The sequence below is a fragment of the Durio zibethinus genome, chromosome 23 (assembly GCF_047325235.1).
Source record: "Durio zibethinus cultivar Kanyao isolate XHJ-2024 chromosome 23, ASM4732523v1, whole genome shotgun sequence".
Classification (NCBI taxonomy): domain Eukaryota; kingdom Viridiplantae; phylum Streptophyta; class Magnoliopsida; order Malvales; family Malvaceae; genus Durio; species Durio zibethinus.
Window position 1 is genome coordinate 5,134,005 of NC_143184.1, and position 25,483 is coordinate 5,159,487.

The 25,483-nt window shown below is 35.4% G+C and overlaps 6 protein-coding genes and 1 pseudogene across 9 annotated transcripts; 3 read left to right on the forward strand and 4 right to left on the reverse strand.

The window, feature by feature from the left end:
• Positions 1-1,270: 1,270 nt before the first annotated feature.
• LOC111313426 (non-specific lipid transfer protein GPI-anchored 26-like) lies at positions 1,271-2,403 on the reverse strand. Its single transcript, XM_022914104.2, has 3 exons — positions 1,876-2,403; positions 1,702-1,749; positions 1,271-1,565 (listed from the first exon to the last, which is right to left on the reverse strand). The coding sequence occupies exons 1-3, from the start codon at positions 2,207-2,209 to the stop codon at positions 1,432-1,434; spliced, it is 516 nt and encodes a 171-aa protein (XP_022769839.1). The 5' UTR covers positions 2,210-2,403; the 3' UTR covers positions 1,271-1,431.
• A 1,149-nt stretch (positions 2,404-3,552) lies between these two features.
• On the reverse strand, positions 3,553-4,930 carry LOC111313427 (non-specific lipid transfer protein GPI-anchored 5-like). The gene is made up of 3 exons (XM_022914105.2): positions 4,544-4,930; positions 4,345-4,458; positions 3,553-3,899 (listed from the first exon to the last, which is right to left on the reverse strand). The coding sequence occupies exons 1-3, from the start codon at positions 4,860-4,862 to the stop codon at positions 3,769-3,771; spliced, it is 564 nt and encodes a 187-aa protein (XP_022769840.1). The 5' UTR covers positions 4,863-4,930; the 3' UTR covers positions 3,553-3,768.
• A 1,701-nt stretch (positions 4,931-6,631) lies between these two features.
• Positions 6,632-11,439, reverse strand: LOC111314240 (non-specific lipid transfer protein GPI-anchored 15-like). Of its 3 annotated transcripts, XM_089752613.1 has the most exons (7): positions 10,965-11,439; positions 9,876-9,925; positions 8,009-9,383; positions 7,795-7,918; positions 7,257-7,595; positions 7,071-7,160; positions 6,632-6,944 (listed from the first exon to the last, which is right to left on the reverse strand). In XM_089752613.1, the coding sequence occupies exons 5-7, from the start codon at positions 7,567-7,569 to the stop codon at positions 6,826-6,828; spliced, it is 522 nt and encodes a 173-aa protein (XP_089608739.1). In that variant the 5' UTR covers positions 7,570-7,595; positions 7,795-7,918; positions 8,009-9,383; positions 9,876-9,925; positions 10,965-11,439; the 3' UTR covers positions 6,632-6,825. The 3 variants fall into 3 exon arrangements, with proteins under 3 accessions (XP_089608739.1, XP_089608740.1, XP_022771126.1); XM_089752614.1 differs by lacking the exon at positions 9,876-9,925 and having other exon boundaries at positions 7,795-9,160; positions 9,232-9,383; XM_022915391.2 differs by lacking the exon at positions 9,876-9,925.
• On the forward strand, positions 8,199-9,629 carry LOC111314241 (non-specific lipid transfer protein GPI-anchored 16-like). Its single transcript, XM_022915392.2, has 4 exons — positions 8,199-8,583; positions 8,691-8,717; positions 9,090-9,155; positions 9,267-9,629. The coding sequence occupies exons 1-4, from the start codon at positions 8,256-8,258 to the stop codon at positions 9,488-9,490; spliced, it is 645 nt and encodes a 214-aa protein (XP_022771127.1). The 5' UTR covers positions 8,199-8,255; the 3' UTR covers positions 9,491-9,629.
• A 2,571-nt stretch (positions 11,440-14,010) lies between the features above and the next one.
• LOC111314245 (uncharacterized) lies at positions 14,011-16,380 on the forward strand. The gene is made up of 5 exons (XM_022915394.2): positions 14,011-14,200; positions 14,291-14,386; positions 14,473-14,576; positions 14,664-14,800; positions 16,082-16,380. Exons 1-5 carry the CDS (start codon positions 14,141-14,143, stop codon positions 16,162-16,164), a joined length of 480 nt encoding a protein of 159 aa, XP_022771129.1. The 5' UTR covers positions 14,011-14,140; the 3' UTR covers positions 16,165-16,380.
• Positions 16,381-16,619: 239 nt separating this feature from the next.
• On the reverse strand, positions 16,620-19,508 carry LOC111314244 (anamorsin homolog). Its single transcript, XM_022915393.2, has 8 exons — positions 19,328-19,508; positions 18,886-19,030; positions 18,413-18,579; positions 18,251-18,340; positions 17,611-17,770; positions 17,366-17,502; positions 17,013-17,087; positions 16,620-16,894 (listed from the first exon to the last, which is right to left on the reverse strand). The coding sequence occupies exons 1-8, from the start codon at positions 19,328-19,330 to the stop codon at positions 16,856-16,858; spliced, it is 816 nt and encodes a 271-aa protein (XP_022771128.1). The 5' UTR covers positions 19,331-19,508; the 3' UTR covers positions 16,620-16,855.
• Positions 19,509-19,567: 59 nt separating this feature from the next.
• LOC111314243 (pentatricopeptide repeat-containing protein At1g03100, mitochondrial pseudogene) lies at positions 19,568-24,525 on the forward strand (annotated as a pseudogene). The gene is made up of 2 exons (XR_016332425.1): positions 19,568-23,239; positions 23,771-24,525. The product of XR_016332425.1 is annotated as a pentatricopeptide repeat-containing protein At1g03100, mitochondrial pseudogene (transcript).
• The last annotated feature ends 958 nt before the right edge of the window (positions 24,526-25,483 follow it).

Here is a 25,483-nt window from a genome sequence, read left to right on the forward strand (position 1 = left end):
AATTTTGATAATAAAATTTTAAATTTTCATTATCAATTAATATGATAAATTTTTTATTATACTTTTTTGCTTGCTAACCAATAACTCTTAAGCCTTATGAATCTAACCATGGAAAAGAAAAATAAACTAAATTTATTAATATTTTTGTAGCTATTTTGCAAAAGTAAAAGGGCTAGCAATTCTCACTCCAAAATAAAATAAAAAAAAATGGGATATATTTGCACCCAGAACCCTTTTTTTTTAGAATTGTGGTTTTATTATTATAAAATAATAACTAAGCGATAAACAATTGGGCAGAGAGGTCATACTCGAAGCATAATAGTCCTTGTAAGAATAAAAGAAAAAAAAATATTTTTTGCCATTTTGATAAATGCAAACGCACCAAACGTGAGTAGAACATACATTCGACCAAACAAAAAACAAGTCCCTAAGTACTTAGATTTGATGAGTTTGGTAACGCAGTTCCTTTAGTAAATGTAATAATAATTAGTAAAGGGGTTTGAATTTATTGGAAAACATATATTTAAGGATAGCTGAATATGATATAAAAGAAAAATGGGCAAGAAATGCAAGAGTAAATTAGTAGTAGTAAAATACATGGATGAAGCAAATTTACACCAAAAGCAAACAAAGTTAGTATTAAATTTGTGACGTTAATTAACATGTACTGATGTAAAGGGGTCTTGCAGCATCCAGCAGCAATGCTGTAATGGGTAGACAAGAACTCTCTTTCTATGTGTTTATGAATTAGTATAGCAGTAACAGTTAGGTGCGTGCATGGGCTTATTTTCTTGGTTCGCCCCACTATGATTAATGTCTTTGTTGCTGCTGTTTGAATTGTGATATTTGATTGATTGATGACTTGACCAAACTGATCGATCAAAAAGTTAATTTTCGTTTAACCCCCTTTTGTCTTCTCATTTATATAGTGTTTGATATAGCCTTGGGGTTCATATTTGCTCGACCCCAAATCCTGGATCAAACCCTGACTCTTTCGGAAACAAGGACAGGCCGGGAGTCACCTTTGGACCACAACTTATTTAACCTTGCTAAAGTTTGCTGTCAATGGGGATATAATTTCTTTTTTCCCTGATGGAATAAGACCAGCGACTTTTCTTGAAGCTTATCAACATGTCTTAAAGCATAAGTTTTGCTTAATAAGTGGATGCGACCATTGACAATTTGATATTATGATTTCGATCTGGAATTGATGCTTCTGGTTAGTAGACCAGTGATAATTTACTCTGAAGCATATGATATACATTATTTATGAAAATGGAAAGCATCTTTATTAAAAATCTGAATAAAATCAAGTAATAAACCAATACATTCCACAAGAAATTATTCCTCCGAATAATTTAATAACACCATGAAAATCAATAAATCAAAAACTGCAATCCTTCTGTATCTACTAAACTGTGACAGAGTAGCTTAGACGGCGATAAAGCTTGAAGCCTGCGTCGACGCGATGAAAAGCAAGAAGAAGAGCATTGAAAATGACAGCTTAGTGGAGTTCCCAGCTGATGCGCCATCACCTGTTGTTGGAACAGTCTTAGAACCACCACCTGTACCAACAGAAACAACAGTAAAGTATTAGTCTAATTTATAGAATATATAGTAGCTAATGCTAATTAATTATATTTATAGAAGATACCAAGTTTTATATGTTAGTAAAGTTAAAAACTCCCTTGTAAGTTGTACCTGAAGGAGAATTTGATGTTCCTGATGGAGAGCCGGAGGGAGAAGAAGCTTTAGATAAACACAAAATCAATCGATCAGAATTTGATAGTTGAAAATAATAACGAGCAAAAACGTTTGGAGAATTTTCTTTCATTGCAAAAAAGAGTACTTCTAAAAGAAACTTATTTTGCTTACCATTGCACTGGCTAGCAGGGGGAGTTTTAACATTGCAAACTGTTGGGAGAGCCATTGCCTGAGTCCGGTTAACATTGACACCAACTGATGAGGCACCACCGTTGAGGACCTCGCAAAGGCACTGAGCCTGTGACCTCACAACATTAGCAAGCTGAGAGCAGCATGAAGAAGATGGTGTTGATGAGTTTCCTTGTATGTAATCCAAGCACGGAGACATGCTAATGAGCACACTGGTGCAACTTGAACTTGATTGTGCCACAGCTCCTGTCCATAAAGTCGCTGCAACTATAAAGACCGCTGCAAGTATTGCTCCATTCATGCTTCTAGCTGCCATTGATTGTTGCAGGATTTGCTCTTGATAACTTGAAGTTTAAGTCTTGAACTGTTAAAATGAAGATCTGAGTCAATGGACTATTGTATGTGGCTTGTAAAGAGAGGACAGGCGATGTGGTTTATAAGGGGGAAATGTGACAAAAGGGAGGCAGCTTTGCTTTATATTGTTCACCAACTTTTCCTACTTCATAACAGAATCTTTGGTAAACAACTCCAACTTTGGAACACTAAAAGGAGTTTTAATAAAGTCAGCCCTAGGTGGCCTTCTATTTTATTCAGATTGTGAGTTGCACTCTCATAAAGAATCCATAATGCATCATAAATAAAATCCTTGATGCTTTCTTTGGGTTGAAGGAGGCTGAAAGACTTTATACCTGCTGCTTTTTTAAAATGCAAGGCTATGGTGAGAACCTCTTTCCTGAAAGGAGTATAATGAAATGAACACGTGGAAGCTAGAAGTTCCAGAATCCACCAATCAACCTGATAAAGGTAACATAGACATTTCTTTTCCAAGATATAAATTCAGCAAAGAAAAAGGGCTCCTTTGGAAGGTCGGTTGTCTTATGTTCATTCGGGTCAGAGACTTGAATCCTACCCAGATCCATTTCAGCATTAAAAGCATGAAGTTCCTTTTTCTTTTTCATTTTTTTTAACTCTACTTTTCTTCAGTTACTACTCGTGAGTTATTTTATCATAATCAACTTGTTGTTTTTTGAAAAAAACTCATTATTTCCAAATTACAGGATCATAGCCCTATTGTATCTTTTATAGGTACAAAAGGGCGTTATCCTATTTTATGTAGTCAGTGCTTGAAAGTAGAAATCACCTTGATTTTCTATCACATTCACATAAATGGATAAAAAGATCGCAGGAATGGTATATTGTTGATGCCGGATGTCGCCTTCTATTTGAAGAAAAAATGAATAATTTCTGGTTTGGTTTTGGTGTAAATGCATAAAGAAATAGTAGTTGTTTTGCGCAACTTCAATGTCAACCGACATGGTGTGTGATCGATGTTCCTAAATTTGTCTAATTTCAATCGTCGTTACCGTATTTGAGGTTATTTTCGTGGTATTAACCTTACTTTCATACATACTATAATGGTATGCAATATTGATGGCTTGGATTTTGGAACAGCAGTGCCTTCTTCACTTTAGTCATTGTCTCTAATTGTTTCTATATGATTATTTACCTCAAGGATTCATTGAGTCCTTATTTTCCTCCAATACAGCAGTCAGGGGCCGAAAAAACACAACTGTGGCACTGAAGAGATTTGCCTGATGCTGTTTTAAGGGGTTGATATCTACTAGTTAATGAAGTGATGTCATGTAAAAATCTATTAAAATGATAGTGCATTCATGAAAAATTTTTTAACCACCATTTGAGCATCAATGTTAAGGTTTCATTTTAGATGATGGAAACAACAATAACAACAATTTACTTTCATATTTTCATTAAGCATACATCACAAAGCAGGAATACAACCCTGAACAGCAATAAGTGGGAACAACTACTGCCTGATATGTGGTAGGTAAAGAGGCTCCTAGTATTCATGAATGCTCAACCAAAGGTGATAAGCGAAATGGATGAAGCAATGAACGTGGTGAAGAGAGTGAGAGCAAGCGGCATTTTCAGGATACTTGCATTAGAAGTGCGGACTTCTGTTGTAGGGACTGTTTTAGACCCAGTTCCTGCATATTTTTCGTGGGTTAATAAAATAAACCGTCGGAAAAGAGAAATCAGAATTCCTCGTAGATTTCTGATTGGCATCACTATCAAAGCAAAGAGTTTAAGCAGCGATTGTAATCTAGATTTTCACATTAATTTTGGGATTAATTTAAACAGACATTCCTGAAATTAGAAGTTCTTTACTGTTGTTTCAGTTCTGCCAATAAATAACTCAATTTCAGTAGGGAATTTGTCAGGTAAGACCGGCTGAAAAAATGATAATTTGTTTAGTGGTTCTATATATGTTTTTTTTTCTTTTCTTTTGGACGGAAGTGGTTGTACAAAAGTAAAACAGTAAATTTAGTTGACATAGCATGCAGCAGAAGGTTTCATCACAGGATTACTTGCCGTTTAACCAGAGCCTGAATTGTACTTAATTATATGTGGGACTTTTTAAGTTCTGTCTACCTGAAGGAATGCTTGGCATTGATGATGTGGCTGGAGTATCAGGTGTCTCATCTGAACTATCAGGTGGAGGACTTAACCCAGAGCTCAATGGGGGAGCTGCTGGACTATTGGCAGCTGGTAAATAATCAAAATAAGTTTTTCAGAATGCTTACATTAGCTCTCTTGGGGAATGTGGGTTATATGTTTAACTTGACCTTACCGTTACACCTGCTAACTGGTGGTGTCTGTACATTGCAAGCTCCGGGGAGTGACAGAGCTCGAGTCTGATTGATGGTAATACCCAATGATGAGCCTCCCCCATTGAGCGCTGAGCAAAGACACTGTGGCTGTGATTGAACTACGCTAGAAAGCTGAGAGCAGCAAGATGATGTTGGGGTCATCGAATTTCCACTAATGTAGTTTAAACAAGGGGCTAAACCCAAGAGCACGCTGGTGCAACCAGACTGGGCTGTGGCTTTATCACAAATCATGGTCACAAGAACCATGGCTAGACCCAACTTGACATTTTCTAGAGCCATTCGGAGGTTGAGTGATAGCAGGAGTTGCGGCAATTAAAGCTCAAGTAGCAAAAAGATGGAATTCTATCTCCTCAAAGCGGAATAGATGACGCTTATATAGCACCTTACATTGGCAAAAGATCATCATATTAGTTACATATGGATGGCCAACTTTTCCTAAATCAGGAATCATTTGTTAGAGCAGTTTAAGAACCTCAAGCATTCTTCCTGCCAAGCGTTCCAAGTACCATTTACACTGCTAACAGTCATCTAGCTTTAATTTCTCAAACCAAGGCAAAATAATGGCAATCCAAATTTATGCCAATTGGCCAATGGGTTGACGTTAAAATTTCCCGTTAAAGTAGCAAAGTGTGATTTTCACGCAAGAAGTCTAAAGAAGTGCGTATTGGCTCTTTCTAAGATGATACCTATAGTCAGTCACCCACTGACCAAAATCTTGATTTATGAGTAGCCACCTATTTCTACCCTCATGGTTTTTATGAAGTTCTGATCTAAAATCTTCTTTCTCTTTTTGACTATTCGGTGTAAGTTTTACAAACACAACACTTAAGGTCAATAAAATTTTTAAAATTTTAAATGTTAAATATATTAAAATGTATTTAAAAATAATTTATTTTTATATTTTTAGATTAATATTTTTAACAATCATTTTTTCTTTTAATAACAATTCATCTTATTGTCACCGTTATTTTTATATTTAAATATATATTTTATCATTAATTTTAATATTATCGTTATAGTAATTAATTTTATTATTATTATAATTAATCTTACTTTTATCATTGTTTTCAATCTCACTAAAATTAATTTTATCTTCAATGGATCATTAATTATTCTGCAACTTTGGTAATTTTAACAGAAGTTCTTTGGTATTATGTTATTATTATATTTTAAGATAATCGGGACAGTGCTAATGCATCATACTTACATTGTGACAAGTAATGAGCTTATACTCCCATTAGAAACCAAACTCGATGATACGGAAATTCAGAAAAAAAACTGAAGTTTATATATTCCTTTGCTTTTTCAGGATCCCGATAATTCCTTCCTGTTTTAATTCAGTCTTGACATTTGTAGACAAATAAATATCGTTCTTGCTTTAGGAAATACTTAATATCTTCTCCGTCATGACAAAATGTAATAGAACAGCATGAAAGAGAAAATTGACCAGGAAGATTCTCTGTTTAGCTTCTGCAAGTGATACATTAATTGATCAGCCTATTTCTCGCTTTTGTTTTCGCTCTTCTTTTTGCAGTCCATTGTTTACCCAATTTTAATACACACAAGCTGCATAACTTCATGTTCTAAACGCACCAGACTTGTATCTTTTTTTTTTTTATCATCCATGGACAAAATTTTGCCTCAGATTAATAAATCATTTAGGGGAAAAAATATGATTTCTTTTTCGCCCCCCCCCCCCCCCCCTTTTTTTTTTCTCCTTCTTCTGAATGGTATCCTTACGCCTTTGTAACATTGAGAATCGCCTTAGTAACTTTTTAAACATTCTTTGCAATCTTCTAATCCTTTCATTATTCGGCCGATTTGAGAAGGTAATAATCATTTTTCGTCAAATGTCCAAACACATGATATATTAACGTTGTCAATGTATGGTTGGCCATCGGGCATAAATTCTTGGACATCCAATGGAAGTATCTATACTTTCTGTGGAATTGTATCAGAAGGTTTCAACTAAAGTAATTATTTTTGTTTTGGCTGCTGAGTAGCTTTGCTTGATCCACACTTCGGAACTTGGGTTAGTTAAGCAGATATTTTGAAAGAAATAATAAAGCGACCTGAGAGAGTCCCTCATCCCACAATAATTTATCATTAAACAACTCAAACAAAGTAGTACAACAACATTCCTATTATGGGAAACAAGAATCATATCAGGAAACAAGGGATAAAAAGAATCATCATCACCACCATAACAGGCAACAATTCCCTACGGAGGACCCTTGCTAACTCAGAATTTGGTGAGGGTTGCAATGAAGAGAAGGAAGAGAACAGAATGAAGGGAGGCTTTTGCTATGCTTGCATCCGATGATCCCCCGTCAATCGATGGGATAGATTTAGATCCTGTTCCTGCATATTTATCCAAGCACCATCATGAAAGTCTGTCCCTCAATCATATAGTAATGCCTGAAAACTTTATACATAATTTTGTTTTCTTGGGTCAGCTTAGGTGACCAAAACAATTTAAATGCGTACCTGAAGGAATGTCTGATGCTGGTGGTTTAATGGCACCTTCAGGAGTTGGAGACGCTGCGGCAGGAGTTGAGGGTGTTCCTGATGTTCCACCTGTGAAAATTTAATTCAAGTTAATAATAAAAACATCTCCTTTTTACAGACAAGCATGGTAAGCACAAGCATAAATGAAAAGTTAATCAAGCTTACCATTACATTGGCTAATTGATGGAGTTTGCATCTGACAAGCACCAGGTAGTTGCATGGCGAGAGTCTTGTTTATGGTAATTCCCAATGAAGCGCCGCTATTAAGTGCAGAGCAAAGGCATTGTGGTGATGATTGAAGGACGTTCTTTAGCTGTGAGCAGCACGACGATGATGGGGTGGATGAATTTCCTGTAATGTAGTTTAGGCATGGGGCTAGGCTGGTGAGTGTCGAGGTGCAGCTTTGGGCGTTGGCCCCAGCCCAGAGCATTCCCATCAGGACTAGGATTAGAACAATCTCAAGTCCTCTCGAAGCCATTTCCTCCGGTCGGAACTTTTTCCTGCCTACAATGTTCAGAAAGGGGGGAGGGATGCAGTATGCGTGTAAGAATCAGGGAAGTAGAAGTCAAAATTGTTTGATCTGATTTGGAGACTTGGGGTTTGAGTGAGAAGGAGAATGAAACGACTGGAGTTATATAGTAGTATTTGAGGAGAATGACAAATTGATTGATATATTTGGATGGCCAACTCTTACTAAACATACCACAGAAGGTCAAGGAAGTGAAACAACCACAGGTCTATTTTAGAGTTGACAATCCAAAACTTCACCTGTCAAAATTTTCAAAAAAAAAAAAAGAAAAAAAAAGCCAAGGCAGAGCAGCTACAGCCTACAATCAACCGAATTATATATCATCATAATTAAACAGGAAAATAAAATGGTAAATCGAGAGTTGCAACTAACATGCCAAACTACCTACCTTGAACTGCTTGTGATTTCCTCATACAATAAAAATTGTGGAAAATATTTAAAAAGATAGCTTTGAGTGTGGAAATTAGTTAAAAGTAGTTGAACTCCTGAACCACTTCAAAACTGCCTGGTTTTTTCCTTCAAATTGCTTGATCTGCTCTCAAACTATAAAATTTACCTTTCCATAGCATACTTGATCCAATAAGAACTTTACACCCATTTCATTACCCAATACTCTTCCATTTCACTAAGAAGTCATGGAAGGCTTCAAGGTTTTCCAACTCATTGCAATATTAACAACTCTTTCAATCATTTCTGTTAGAGGACAAGTTTCTACGGCCTGCACAGCCTCAATGATCACCAGCTTCACCCCATGCCTAAATTTTATCACGGGAAGCACCAGCAATGGCTCATCACCAACTCAAGGCTGTTGCGGTTCATTAAAGTCGCTCATGAGCAATAGCATGGATTGTGCTTGTCTTATAATTTCTGCAAATGTACCTATTCAACTGCCCATAAACAGAACCCTGGCACTTGGTCTCCCCCGAGCTTGTAACATGGGTGGCGTACCACTGCAGTGCAAAGGTGGACCTTAATTTGTCTTGGTTTTATTAATTAGTCTGCCTCATCTAAAATCCTTCACTGTTCCCCTGATTCCAGAAACTTAACGGCCCATTTCATGTGTTTTGCAGCTTCTGGCACTCCTCTACCAGCTCCAGGTAACGTTTGCAATTGAAACAAGTACTGCATTTTTCATGAGTTTTTTAACCTTGGGGGGAAACTAGGATCTAACAGCTGCTATCTGCATGTGCTGTGTTTTGATTCAGAGCAATTCCTATATACATTAGTTCGGAACTTTGGATCCCACATGAAATGGGGAAGTGCTCCAAAATAAAAGGGGCGCAGAAATAGCATCTCTCCTGACAACTTTGAGAAAACGTCACTTAAGTTTTAAAAGTATTGTGGAAAGTGTATAACTAGGGATGCTTTCTCATACTAATCATTAATCAACCATACATTCTTCGGTGAACAAACAATGTGCATTAACATTAACTAATCCAAAGAAAAATGTTAATAAACTTTTTTGGCAGGCCCTGTTCCCTTTCTACTTCCGCCAACCGTTCCACCAATGGCGGCGTCTCCTTTAAGTCCAAGAGGTAATCTGCGTCAATATTTTGATTAACATAACTTACAATCTAGCATTACAGTTTGTGCAATATCATGAAACCAAACCTTTTTTCTTTAAAAAAATTTATTTTTCTGAACAGCTTCCAAAGCTTTAGCAGAAGGTCCAGCAACACAATCTGATACTCCACTGGACTTGACGCCTGCATCACCACCAGAAGGAGAAGAGGAACCAGAAGCTCCCTCAGCCACAGTAAATCCTGAGATTAAACCAGTATTACAGCCATCGGCATCTAATCCATCTTACATTTCTCCTCCATTGGTACTCGTACTATTGACTGGAATCACAATTTTCAAGTACTATTGAAGTCTAAAGGGTATTCTACATTTGTTCTTCTAAGTTCTAGATCTGTGAGCTTAATGGTGGGCAGCTTTGAACATCACATTATTTGTATCTTCTACATCAGATAACATTAGTCAATTCATTTGATCTATATTGATAAGCATGCACACAATCAAATTTTTATTTATACGTTTAGCCTTAAGGATCATGAGCCCATACTTTAAAATCTAAAGATTAAAAACATTAGTAAACAAAAAAATCCATGGACCATGGCAGGTTAAGTAATTAACTTGGAGGGATATAAATAAATTCAATTACCAGGGAAGCAGATCAAAATCGTGTAACAATATCATTAATGGATAAAACCAATGGCAACTTAATCTACAAGGAACCAGATAGGGGACATAACCTTAGTAGGGAACACAATGGAGGTGAGCACTCACATATTCAACAACAATCCTGTTAGAGAAGATTCAAAAACAATTGGGACATAATACTGCACAAAATGATTTAAAAAATGCCAATAAGACATTGTAAGTTTAGAACACCAAAGTACTATTTAATAAAGTAAATAAGTCAGTAAGGTCATGTTTGGTGTATAGGATGATGGATAGGGTAGGATGATAATGATCATATACCATGTTGATTTGTATCTAAAGAAGAAGATAAGATTGTAAGGATGATTAATCATTGTATTGGCATAGAATGATTCAATCCTCTCAAAGTGGAGAAGATTATTTTTAATCCATGGGATTGAACTTGCATATCTTATTATACTCTTAAAAATTACATCAATAATTTAAATTGTATAAACTTGGAGGAAGGATAAGTTTGACCAATAAATAAAATTATCCCATCATAATCCTTGCACACATCAAATGCAAGATAGGATAAGATTATTTAAACTAATCTTATTCATAATATTATCTTATCTTATCATATCATAATCTTATGCACTAAACAAGTGCTAAATTCTTAATCAAGGTGCAATTCAAGTGAGTATCTTTCAGAGAAAAAATGAAATGGAAAAGGATACTCTAACTATACTCAAAAGGTTCTTAGGCTGTGACCAATCCAGTATCCTTTATGGATTCACACGCCATGAATATTCTCCTTTGATTGCTGAATAAGAACACCAACTTCAATATCGATTTCACTTCCTTCCACCAATTGTCCTATGCAGAATCATATACTAAAGAGAATCACTAATTTTTCCCTCCAAACCAAAGCAAAATATTCAATTCCATAGCCGGATTCATAATAGTTAAGAATCCCGCAGGTACTTGTGGGAGGGAAAGTGAAGTCCATGGACGCACGCCAGAACACTGGGATGCTATAAATTATTACCCAACCAAAGAAAAAGTAGAATATGCAATCAATCCGATCAACTTACAGGGGTACTTAGAATTATCACAAAATCTTATCAAAAAGCTATCAACGTACTAACAAAAAAAAAAAAAAAAAAAGAAACAAAGAAATGGGTAAAAATGAATAAAACCTTGCGCAAAGCAGTGGCAAGCTATCTACGAGTAAAATTGGCAGCAGCGGCACCGGTCAACGGGATTCCATTATGGAACTGATACAAGGCTACATTCTTCTGTTTATATTCCGAGAACTGACCCCTATATGATTTTCAATTTTCAAAATAAAAATATCTCTTTTTTAAAACAAATTATGCAAGTTATTAACATCGGAGTCAAAGCTAAGAAAGAAAGATCAAAGATATATATAGAGAGAGAAATCTGCCACCGCTCTCGCCACTAGCAGCCAAGAGCTTGTGGGAATCGAGGACCATGATCTTTTGCTCGTCGGGTTTGTAAAAGGAAATTCTGTGCACCGCCGATGTGTCGGCCGCCAAGATTGCGAATCCATCACCCACTATTCCAAAAATGTTCTCCATCTCTCTCTCTCTCTGTGTGTCTCTTCTCCTCGAATGGAACTCACGACCTTTTTTTTTTTTTTTTTCAAGTGTTAGTCAACTTGCTATGCAAGAAAGATCTTAAGAGAAAGGTGACATTCATTGTGCAATTGGGGTTGCCTTTTTCGTAAATTCCGTAGGTTGATGGCTCATTCTCTACTTACTGGGCCAAACTCTAAAGATCGATGTTCGTATCCAGCCTCTTCGATGAGCAGACACCTGATTGTTAAAAAAAAAAAAAGAAAAGACATAATAATTTATATTCAGATTTTGCTTGTGAATTACTAAGCCATATTCATAAATTTATTTGCTAACTAATTTGTTCTATTTAGCCTTTTATATCAATTCATTTATGAATTTTGAATTTCAAGAAAATAAAACTTTGTATAAACTAAAAACAATTTCAACCAATATATAATATGTTTATTATTATAAAATTAAAGATTTTTTGAATTGGTTTTTAATACGCTATAGTATAATTTTTTAACCTCTTAAGCAAGGTTTAAAAAATTGTCACATGCTTTACTTTTTTAATTTTTTATTATAAATATATATCACCTTATTAATTCAGGATGTTATATTGTTGGAATGAAATATGAATACTTGTGTTTAGGTAATAAAATAAGTTGATGTTGAAAAAAAAAAATTATAAGAGAGGGTTTTTAGCAAATGATAATCATCCAATCCTTAAAACATAAAAAAAAATAAGTTTGTTAATATTGTTGCAACCAAAAGCACGAAAAGGTCGTTCCTCCCTTGAAACTTTTCTCACAAAATTACAAAATTTTGGTGCACAACTAAGCAATTCAAGCATAAAAACCACCTATTAATCACTAGAATTCCCCATCTTGCGGATGACCACCTAAAATAAGCATTTCCTGCCTCGACAAATACCTGAACCCATCAACACATTTGATTAGCAAAAAGCGAAATATCAGTGACAATATGGCCAACAAGTTTGTTGCAGGGTTTGTTCTGGTGTGCATCGTTCTTGTGGCAGCAACAACGTGCGTGCATCGGGCCCAGGCTGAGGACGATCGTTTCAAGTCGTGCTTCAGAAACTGCGAGCAGGAATGCCGCAACGATGGTCATGGCAACACCCACTGCGAGATGAAGTGCGATGCTGATTGCGGGGCTAAGGAGGTTGCAGCCAAACTCAATATTAACTTATAGGTGTTGCCAGCCTAACATTAGTTTCACTCCAACGGTTCTTAATAGTGTTAATTAATGCTCATTATTATGAAATAAAATTTGACCTGGGTTACATGGTCAAATCATTTTTTTTAATCCTTCGCAATCTTTGTAATTTCCTTTTTCTGTTCAACATTTAGATAAATGATAAGATGAAATTGAAGAGTTTAGTCTTAAATTTTATATTAAAAAAAATTTACAATATTTTTTATTTTTTATTCACATGATATCAGGCATCTCCATAAAGTGAAAATTGGGCTTCACATTAAGTATACGGAATAAATTTTAATTATTTGGAATTAAAGATATTATTATTATTTTTTAAGATGCTAAAGCATATTTTCTTAAATTTTATTGTAGTTGCATATTTATTTTCAATTTTTATTTTTTATTACTTATTTCACAATAACTTTAAAATATATATAAATATTAACATTTATTAATTATATTATAATTAATTTTTTAAATACATTATTACATACCTAGGCATCAACACGAATTTAAAATTAATTAATCATAAGCTCCAATATTGTATAGAATCTAAATCCCAACTCAATTAAATCTTGAATTAAATTTTGAAATAAAAGTTAAAAAAAAAAAAAAGCAAACTTTTTATGGGGATTTTCTTAAAAGTTACTTCTAAACTTTAAAAAATAATAAATTTGTACCTAAAAAAATAAAATATATAATTTGCATCATAAACTTTTAAATAATGAATAATTTACACCTTAAAACGTTTAAATTATATATTATATTAACTCAAGTTATAATATTACTAATCATATCAACTTATATATACAATATATAATAAATATTATCAAATTATATGTTCATCACTTATATTGTATAATTTTTTTAATATAAATAAAAAATATTTTTTAATTTACTTGAATTGTAAAAATGCCTAGGACTAATCAATTATTTTTTGTTATGTAAAATTCACATTAAATTTTTATAAAATATTTAAAATTTTTATTTAATAAATAACATGTATATAATAAAATTAGACTAATTGAATACTATATAAGTAAGTTAAGTTAATAATATTAGAATTTAGATTAAAATGATACATTATCTTAAAATCTATAGTATAATTTATATATTTTATTTTTTTAGATGTCAATTTATATATTTTTAAAAGTTCAAATACTAAAAATATAATTAATTTTTTTAAGAGAGATAAAAATTGCCATTATTCAAGAAAAAAAATATAAAAATATTGAATTGGTTATGCTGTGGAAAACGTGATGAATTTTGTTACGAGTACATTCGTAAAAAAGAAAAAAAAGAAAGCAGAAGCGGGCTTTTTTCTAATAAGCCCAATTTAAAACCAAACGGCCCGACAAAGAGTTTGAGATATTGGATAAGAACGAGCCCAAGTCCAAACCCAATAATCCGTTAGCCTAAACCCTAAAACCTGACATCGAAAGAGCACGATCCAGATCGTCTACAGCCTCGTCAAAACACATTGCTTTAGCGCTCTAAAGTACTGTCTAGGCTTCCCTTTTATTCCTTTCCTTCCGGTTTTTGTTATAAATTTGTGAAGCTTTGGTTAAAGATAAAAAATGGGTTGGAAAGCAGCCGAGAAGCTGATCAGGCACTGGAAAATTCTCAGGGGTGACAATGTAAGCATCTGATTTTAAAACTCCATTTCCGTTTTTAATTGAGTTATTCGAAACCAATTATATGCTTTGTTTCTTATAAACTATTCACAGGTGATGATAATCAGGGGTAAAGATAAAGGTGAAACTGGCATTATCAAACGCGTTATTCGCTCGCAGAATCGCTTAATTGTTGAAGGGAAGAATCTGGTCTGACTCTCTTCGAAATTTGAGATACGGGTCTTGCTCTTTTACTTGGAGGGGTTGTTTTACATTTCTGTTTTTCTATTTTACAGGTAAAAAAGCACATCAAGCAAGGTCCAGGTCATGAAGGTGGCATATTTACTGTTGAGGCTCCACTTCATGCCTCAAATGTTCAAGTTCTCGACCCTGTTACTGGGTATTGGCTTTAATTCTGATTTTATATTTTGAAAGATAGTTGTTGTATCATTATTATATTTTAACAAATAAAGGATTATTGATGTAGGAAGCCTTGTAAGATCGGAGTTAAATATTTAGAAGATGGAACTAAGGTGAGAGTATCAAGAGGTATAGATGCATCTGGGTCTATAATTCCTCGCCCTGAGATCTTAAAGATAAGGACAACACCAAGACCTACAGTTGGTACTTTAACATGCTTATGCTCTTCACCACTTTGAGTGGAATGTTGCCGTTTTTCCCCCTTTCTCCAACTCCATGCAGCACATATGACTAGTATTTTCATCTTATTTTTAGAATTTGAATAAGGAAGAACTCTTTTCATTAAAAGAAGTATCTCTGTATTTCCATTATTTTTTAAAAAAAATTTAATGAATTTAAAAATTTGCTCGTTGCCTGTAAAATAGTCAAGATAATTGTCCTATCAAAAGATTTGGTAACTAGAAATTGTAAACGTATTTAGTTGGTTTTCAGTTCAGTGATCAGTGAACTGGTATTGCAAAATGTTAACATAGAAGGCTATAGATGCAAGTTAAGACATTGAAAACTGGTCAAAAACTCAAATTAACTATAAGCTAAAATGTAGTTCTTAAAGAAACTAGAACTTAGCTTTTTCCCATCTGCAACAGTATATGCTATAATCTAACAATTCCAGCAACTAGGCTTCACTAGTGACTAGACACTTGGAATCTATATAATTCTAAGGTAGTAAGTTTGTAAAACATTCCTATACGTTCATACTTGGTTATCTTATATCTTTTGTAATTTAATTATTACTCAAGTGAACGAGAATGATGTGCAATTCTGCTTATCATTGCATATTACTGTTATCATTCATTGTATACTCATCACCATTCTGTATTACCAATGTTGTAAAGTCTGGATGCATTCGATGTTGAGGGAAGAAATTAATTGATCACTTGGGAGTAGTTTCATGGGATTTGATTTTAATTCCCTTCTTTTAAGGAATATTGGAAGGCATAAAGCATCATGTTGCCAACGAATGGGGTAACATATATCAAAGTGAAGAGTAAAATTGTTTTTTTTTTTCTTCGTTATGGGGCCTACATTATCAGGTGCAAATGAAAAATATTACACAGATTTTTGGAATTGTGTGCATATATGTGATTGGAATTGAGAAATGTAATGCTTTCTTTTGTAGTTTTCTTATCCTACCATAGTTGTTATTGCTTGTCAGTTCTTTTGCTGTGTTTTGTTTGTTCTTGATATCTTCCCTTTAAGGTATCACGTGCATTTGCTCTTCCTAACGGTCATTAGTAAAGGGCTTTTGTTCATAAGCATGTTAAGATGTAGTTTGTAGTTCCAATTTGTCTATGGATTGTGGTGTAATAAGTGGGTTACAGATAAGAAACTTGTCCAGAACGGTGATGTAAATTTGTTATAGCAAATATTTCCGCGGTGCCCAAGTTCTGCATGCAACTTATTTCGGCTGTTATTGGTTTTCAGCTGGTGTCAAGGATACTCCGATGGATCTTGTGTTGGAGAAGACATACGATCCTAAGACAGGGAAGGGCATGCCTGACCTTTGAAGAACCTCTTGATCTCATATGAGGCATCAAACATTTTGAGCAAAGAGTCTACAGAAGTACGGTCGATGGATCAGGCACATTTGCTGCCATCAATGACTAATATTCTTACCAAGGTCAGCATCTAGAATGTAATATGGTTGGCAGATGTTGCAATTAAAATTTTTGGGTTGTATTTAAACGTCCAAAGTTAAACATATTATGAATCTAGTTTAGAAAGTTATGGTGTGTTCTTTTTTTGCATGGATAACCATTCACCAATTCCTTGTGCTTCTACAACGCATCTGTCAAGTTTCTAGGGGATGAAAAATGAATACGTACGGCAGAATCTGAGGTGGTGTTTTTGAGGAATTATACTATACGAAAGGGATTTAAAATTGGCCAACTCATTATGTTTGAGTTGCTGGATGATACTCATAATATCTTTTAAGAATTAATGGGGCTGAGTTGCATGAATCTTCGTCAAATGAATCGGGATTTAGTGCTTTCTTCACAGAAAACAGAGATTTTACCCTCACCAATAAAAAACAGAGCATGTTCTTTCACACTCGTCAAGATTCAGCACCGAATTTGTAAACAATGGATAAAGTGCAGATTTGCAAACAGCAAATAAAATAAAACCAAAAAAAACTCAACAAGACTGTTTTGAAGTATCTAAAATCTAAAATTTCGCCCAAAAGCCATCCCTTCGAGTTCAAATGTCCGCTGTTAGAAAGTTCCCTGATAGAGATACCTGAATGGAGAAATCATTCTATGTCATACTTAACCGGATACAACGTCAAAAATCAGTTTACAGTGCATGTACAAGAATGCGCGCCTGAAGCCAAAAAAAAAAAAAAAAAGAAACATACCTTCTCGCCCAGCTTGAATGGTGGAAGACCCTTATATGGGCAAGTACTGCAGCGAAATGCATCACCTAGTCCACACTGTTCACGATTTCAAAGAGTAAGTTAAGGTAAAAGTATTAGTCCACACAGCCCACGGTTTCAAAGCATAAGCAAAAGTGTTAAAAGGGTTAAAACTTTAGACTCTTTGTTGATGCGTTTACTACTTCTTTTTTTTTTTTTGTTTTCAAAAAATTGGATAGAAAGGAAAAAGAACCAGTCCATGGCTGCATCCTAATCATCACAAATATATCATAATAATAAAATCAGTATAAATAAACCAAACCAAACCAGTGATACAAGTATAGAACAAGATATACATTGCCACAAGCTGATTGAGGATTGTTCAACTGATCCATAGTCAGTTCCAGCTTCTGCACTTTCTCCTCTTGTTCGGCCCTTCCACAAGTGCAGTTTTTGCAGGCTTTCCTTGTGCTTCCAACTTCACAGTCACCAGCTGAAAAAAAAAAAAATTTAAAATTATGTAATATAATACTCCTAAAACTTTTCACATAAAGGATGAAAAACCAGTAAGTATGGGTCTTGTCAGGTCTTCAAATCTTACCAGGTGGTAATTGGGGTTTCTTCAAATCCTCTTCAGTTAAGAGGGAATCTTCATCAATGAGATCTGAATCATCATCAATCTGAATTTTCAATGGATTTTTCTTGGTCTTTTTAATAGCAAAAGAAGACCCAATCTTCCAAGACGGCTTCTTAGCCTTAACCTAAAAGGGGCAATGATTTCAATAGCTTTATTAAAAACTCCTACAAAAGGAATATAAGGCTCAAAAGGGTGAATAAGCCTTGCACTCATTTCAATAGTATAATGTAAGACAAGACCTAAAGCAGCATTACTCCATCACACATTTTAATAGGGGGAAGAAGACTAACTAAAATAACAAAATATCAAATAATATATTTATTAAAATAGAATTCATAAAGCCATTAATTAACTAACATCAGACCAGAAGGATTTTTTTTTATGAGGAAGGAGGGATTCAAACCCAGTTCAAAAGAGCTAGGGGATATATGCACCTATCAAAAGGATTAAGCCCATAAGGGTGAATAAATTTTGCACTCATTTACAATAGAAGATGCTGCTTCCGTTCTTCATTCTATTATTTTAATATAACAGTCAGAAAAGCAAAAAATAAAGTTAACTGGCTAAACAAAAATATTGACAACAAAAGCGGGGAAAAACTCACCCCAAAAGACTGAGCAACTGATTTTAGTTGAAAACATTTTCCTTCTAAAAATCCTGCCAATAGTAACTTGCGCTCAATAGCAGACATTACCTGCAAGAAACACTAGTAAGTTGCCTTACTACAACTTAAGCGCATCAAAGCCACAAACCACAAAACATTTACCATATCTGCTTCATTTGTCCCAGACTGCAAAGTCCCGTAAACCACCAGCATCCCACCAGGCATCAAAACTCTAAAGATTTCAGCATACAACTCATCAACAGGAAATTCATCTGACCTAGAGATGAAAATGACCATGTCTACATAGGATGATTCTAGTGGCAGCCGAACTGAGATAACCCCCAAGAACCAAACGTTTATTCAAACATGAGTAATGAATTTATCAAATAAAAAAATCAAATTAAAAAACAAAAGGATTATAGTAGAAGAAAACTAACAGGGGATATAGATGCTGAAACTATTCAATTAAGAGGGATGGAGTATGATTGTTGCTTTTACAACTTGGTTTTTGCTTCGTAGTAAAATCATACATTTTAGATATCCATAAAAAAAAAATCAAAATTTTTACTTTAATTCTTCAAAGACTTATATCTATTAAAATGAAAATTACAAAATTATAAGTAACAAAGAAATACCTAAAGAAGAAGCTTGCATAATAATTAGAGGGTCGAAGCGTTTGGGGTCTTCGTTCTCAAAGTCCCAAATTGCATTTAGCGAACTAACGGCGTTACTTGCATCATCCGTAATAGCCAACACAAGGCTCCGCTTCGATTTCGAATCCTATAAAGGAAAAAAAAAGAGTTTAAAATTAAACGAAAAACCAAAACTGCAGCAAACGTAATCATCAACTATGTTACAGAGTCCTCAATTTTAAATTTTTTAAAATTATACATAAGAAAAATTTCAGTTCCCGAGCAAGGATGATGAGAAATCAGCCTATTAAAGAATGTAACTTTTAACGAACCAAGATATTTCAGCGAAAAAAGTAAAAAAAAAAAAAAAAAAGTAAGGACAGAAAATTTGAGTACAAAAAAGGAGATCTGTAATTAAAAACAAATAAAAGAAAATGAAGCTCACCATGTCGATCAGGGTTCAAAATCGTGGGAAAAAAACCCTAGAGAATTTACTTCTTGATATTTCGGCTGCTGTTTTGGTTTGATTTTCAGGAATGTGCGATTTCACACTGTGCTTTGACCTACCGACCCTTCCGCTATAATTTTTAATTTTTTAGGGTGAAGTAAGAGAAGAAGAAGCCGGTGAGAAAGAGGGCGACGATGTCTGGATTTTAACTTAGGGCAAATAATCAGGTGTGCCAAAGTTCATGGAATACCAAACCGCTGCCCAAGCCACGTGGCATTTAAACATATACTCTGGGGCTCCCACGAGCCCACCCCAGCCCAGCCCATCTTAACTAATTTTTCCCCCTCTCGTTTTTGCCGCTTCCTTGGAAGAACAACGCGTAGCAAACTTGTCCGGTCCGTCTTTCCTTTCCACTTCAGCTACATTATATTTCTCTACGCCAATTTTGATGACCCTTCGCGCCAGCCAACTTCACTTTTACACTGTTGTGAGTTTCACTTTTCCCCTTAAAAATGAAAATTAGAGTTTTTTCATTTGTCTTTTCCATGTCTTTGCTTTATTTGATAAAATGTCTCACCGAGGATTGGACTGCTGCTTGCTAGCTTCTCCTTGTTACTACTACTTTTTTTTTTTTACTCTGAAAGTTATTTTTAATAAAATCGGTTAAATAATAAGTGATTTTGTCTGCAGTTATCAATGCTTATTGTCCCCTGCTATGTTGTACCTTTATTTGCATTTTAACTCTCGTGTAAGTTGCACTTTTTTCAATCTAATTTGATGTCTGGAAAATTGCTTTCCATGAGGGAGATGAGACGTCCAATTATGGTCCTCTCCCCTTCTTTCTTGTTTGCCGTACTTTCTCATAGGCATTCTAGTGTTGATAGGATTTGGAGACGCCAGTTTCCTGTTTATTGAAGTCACAGGTCGGTATGTGGGATCTCTGACTCCTTTTCGAACTGCTTAAAGATACTAAATGCATCTTCAAGTCTTGAGAATAGGATGATGCTATTTTCAACAATGGCTGGTGCAATCTTGGTCCAGGCTTGAGACCCACCTAAACTAAATATGGAAATACTAAATGCAATTGATGAGTGTAGATAATAGATATATTGATACAGGGAAGCTGTATAAACAGCACATGCGGATGGAAGGGTTTCCTCAAATCTGTTGTGAACAGGCTTCTGACAAGCCTTTGAGGAGAGTAAACAGAACTTGTTGGAAAAGGAGCCTCTGATTTATCTTTCTCTTGGTCTTGCCAAATGCAGCTTGTCAGTTCCTGCATCAACCATTCTGAGAAAATTGGTAGAAACAGAAAATTTTCCTCCTGTGACTGCATGGTCAGCCATCTTGGCCCACGTCACAAACGGTTCCTGAGGCTTACCTAGCTGCTGCATTGATACTTGAGATAGGTTTTACTTATTCCAGGATGGGAGAGTGGACCCCCGTAATAAGAGTAATGCACCTTTGATTGCCATGAAGCCTAATACTACTGCTTTCAACACTGCTTTGGCTGGGTGCCTCTTGTTTGGGACAACAAGGAAAGCAGAGTAGCTCCTTGACATGATGCCTCGAATTGGTCTAAAAGCTGATGCAAACTTACCGATTGTAATGGCACATATATATATATATATATATGAGAGAAATGGGCTAAGAGAAGAGCCGAGGAAGCTTCAGAGGCACATAGATGAAGCTTGTAACTTAACTGATATTCAGTTCCAGCAGTTTTATAATTATTTGCTTACATTCCATTTAAAATTTGGTGATCTTGATTCTGCCTCCAACATGGTTTTGGAAATGCTGCAGAAAGCAAATGACACACAAAATTCTCTTGCTGCTGGAAATGATAAGAGGCCCCTTACCACACACATTTATGGCCAAATTGGAGCCAACAACAACCAAATGGCTCAGATATCAACAGTTAATGAGAATCAGATTATATCTTAGGATGAGTTCTCTAGAGATAGGAATTTTGTTAAATTTGGAAATGAGGCTAAGGAAGTACTTCTTACTTTACTAGCTAAGCTGCAGACACAAGTCGAATTGATTACAACTGAACATGGGATTCTCCAGCCAACAGACAAAATTTATGTGAAATTGGTTAAGGTGAAGCAGGGAACATCAAGAATTTGGCTCAGTTTCTTATCAAGGCAGAGAAAGAAGATTTTCCAGTTTCCAATGATGATCCAGCCTTTGTTCATGTTATCAAGTCTTGCATTTCACATGGGCGGTTAAATCAAGCACATGACGTTTTGGATGAGATGCGTTTTGCTGGGGCTAGAACTTATTCTTCTATATATGCCTTCCTCCTTTAAGAGCATGCTGTAAAGCAAACCGCTCAGGAGAAGTCACATCACTTTTACCAGATGCTCAGATGGCTGGGATCCAACTAGATTCTAGCTGTTATGACACATTGATACAATCCCGGGTGCTTGAGCAGGATACTCAAGGAGCCCTGCATTTATTCAAAGAGTTGAAGGAGGCTAAGATAACCAGAGATGGTAATCAAGAATTTGAGAGGTTAAGGGATGTGCAGGCAATGGTGAAGCAGGGTTAATGGCAAAGCTCTTGGGAGAAATCAGGGAAGGGCATAAACTGGATAGTAGAGTACACAATTGGAATAATGTCATCCCTTTTTTCTGTAAGAAGAGGTTAATGCAAGATGCTGAGAAAGCTGTGGTGAAGACAAGGAGTCTGGGGCATGCTCCAAATGCTCAAACTTTCCACTCTATGGTCACTGGATATGCTGCTATTGAAGGAAAATAAATAGAGGTAACAGAGCTTTGGGGTGAAATGAAATCATTTGCTTCTTCCACCCCAATGAAATTTGATCAGGAACTCCTGGATTCTTTGCTTTATTCATTTGTAAGGGGTGGATTTTTAATTGGAGCAAATCAAGTCCGACAAGTCGTGGATATGATGGAAAAGGGATCCTAGAGAGAATTGACATTGTTTATCATCCATGCTTGCTGCCCATATCCTAAAGGGGAGAACGCCGGCTGTGAGGCGTGAGAACTTCAATTTCGTTGGGAGCATCATGAAATTGATATCCGTAACGTGTTTGGTCTGATAACCCATACAATTACAGCAACATGTGTACATTGTACTTTTAATGTTTTCGTGGTTAAAAAGTTTAGATGAAGTCTTTCTTTGGGGGGTCAAGATTGTTAGAATTTTCTTAAAAATTAGTAGTACTAATATGAATAAACATTTAATAAATAACTAAATCATGGAATAAATTACGTATGATTTCTTTTTGGAAAAATATGATCATCATATTTTACAAGTACATGCCTGCCTAAATCCCAATGGTGGTAGACCAATTCTTTAACGACGCACCATACCGCAGAAGATCAAATTCGTCTTCCTAAAAAATAATTTTAAAAAAAATAACTTTGGTTGCCCCGTTTAAGTTGCGAGTGGGGACCACAGTATCCTATATAAATCCGCCACGACTCCACCCTTGCAGCCAAGACCCCTCAACACAGGCAAACAGTCTCAGCTAGCCTGTTCCGTTGTTGCCGCTCCAAGGCCACCCTAAAAAGCCTATCTTTTCCCCTCTTCTTCTGTTGGCCTCTTCCTTTCACACCCTCGACAAAGACAAGAAAAAAAGAAACTGCACACCAACATGAAGCGCTCCCGCGTCAACCGTTCCACTAGCTTCGGCAACATTCGCGTCGTCAACCCTCCACCAGCTGCTGCTTCTGCTTTCCGTTAGAACCCACTCGCCAATCCTGCCGTAATCTCTGCCCATGCGCCACCTCTGAAGGTTTGGGAGATGGCGAGGGTAGGGATTTTGACCGTGTCGGCGGCGGAAGTGGCTGCGGGAAACGGACAAGAAAGTTATCTCTTGGACAAATGCTTCTTTTGCAAGAAGGGGCTGCGCCAGGATGATGAAAGATTTATGTACAGGTATGCGTGTTCATGTTTTATGCTTTTATTTTTACTATTTTTATTATTAAATCTTTGACTTTCTCTACTGTTGTATATTATCGACTGATCTCTGTTTGGCTGCTGAGAAAGAACTGAAAAATAATACTAGAAACTAAATATAAGAAATTGAATCTTTTTTATTAGTTCTTTCCGACATTTCTCCATTATCTGTGAATGAAGCATTTACATGAAGGTGGTTTTTTTTCTTTTGTTTAATGTCTCAGTTTTTTTTTACTCTCTTTTACCGTTTGATTCGTGGGAAAATTATGCGAAGAAAAATTAGAGAAATGCCTTTGAGTTTTGATTTTCTTTGGTTCCCTCATTTTTTTAATCTCTGAAAATGGTGAAATTATCAATTAGACTTAAGTGTACATTTGCATTGCACATGCTTACTATCAATCTTTGAGAATTATAGAACTGCTTATATAAAATACTCGATGCTGTGATTGTAATGTATTGCATGTTTCGCCTGTGCTTTTATTCTTTCTTACTTACGTTTGTGTTCGTTAGCCCTTTAATTGCAGAAATATAAGTGCAGAACTAATGGAGGATTGTATTCTTCAATTTTTACCTCTTTGTGTTCCTGTCCATGGTTTCTTCCCACTTTCAAAGTTTCACAGTTAAAGTTTCTTGTTCTCTTCTCTGCATGTCTAGTTCATGTCTTCACGTTGGAGTTCCGTTAAGCAAATTATTGACGCCAATTGCGATTTTGGATAATTGGACTGAACTCGATTGTATGCAGTGACTTTCGTGCATTTTGCACTCTTGAATGCCGCACTAAACAGATTACTGTTGACAATGAGAAGGAGAAAGTTTCTAAACAATCAACTGGAACAAAGACAGAGTGTAGTAGGAAGAATGACTTGAAGTGTCAGTCTGGTGCTCAACGGGAAAAGCATGCATTTTGACTGTTTCTTAGTTCACTAACTCTGGTGGTGCACAGCTTGTCAAATTTTTGAGATCGGCATGCACTTATTCAGAAGATGGCATCATGGCTGGCATATCATCAATCTTGCACAGTTGCACTAGTTGGTTAAAAATCACCACGTTTTTGGAGGACTGGACATTTTGTTTCAACTTTGAAGCATATGATGCCATCATATGATTTTTTTTTTTTTTTCTTTACAAATGTTGTGGCTCTGGATGGTAGTTTTTTCACTCATAGATCATCTGATTAAAGTTGCAGATTCTTCTCTACTCTCTTTTTATGCATTTTAGTGATATTTTCTATATTAAGAAGGTGAAATTTCAATTTTTTTTCTTCATTTGTTGTTACTTTTATGATTCAGCCTTTATCTTTTCATGAACATCCTACCTTATAATATGACTAATTCAAATATGCATGATGTATGACAATGACAATTCTTCATTTGTTAGACAAGTGTACTGCATGTGCAAAAATATTGTCTCAAAAAGAATTAGCCTAACACTGAATAACTCTCAGTTAAATTAGGCGGAGCTTTCATTCATCAGAATTGGGTTTTTAACATTAGTAGAACAATTTACTTATTTTCAAAATGACTAGAGCTAACTTCATCTTTTGTAGCCTGGAATGCTGAGCACCAAAAACGAATTAACAGAGTGAAACATTGTCATATCGCTGTCTTGGATGCTTTTTTTTTTTTTTTTAATTTATGTTGTAGGTTATTTGGATGTTGTGCTATATGTGCATAACAAATTCTAGTCTGCTGAACCTTTTATCATTTTAGGAGGTCATGGATTGATGGATGTGAGATTGGATCAACCTACAGAGTGAGATTTCTTCAAAGTTTCTTCAAGCTATGAAAAGATCACTTCTATGATCAAATCTCTTCTCCCAGAAAAAAATTAAAAAAAAAAAATGATTTCAATTTTAGATCCGAAAGAAAGAGCTGGGTAGGAATCCCTACCGCCCAAACTAGCAAAAGGAGAAAAAACTCTGTTCTCCAAACAGCTCTTGTTCGTGTGAATTTTTTGCTCATTCACTGCATACGGGCTTAGAATGTTTTGTTAAGTTTGACGTAGATTCTAACAATATGGCCCATTAGAATGGGCCAAAGAGCCCAAATAGATATCCATACATGCATTCAATCGATGATGTAGACTTGGCTCTCAACAAGCTAGCCAATGAATTACCTTAGATGGGAGCAAGAGAGTAGGCCCCCAGACCAGGCGGCCCGTCGGTTACCTTATAGCATCCTCTTTCAAATATGAAGATACCCTTTAACTTTCTTCGATAGGCTG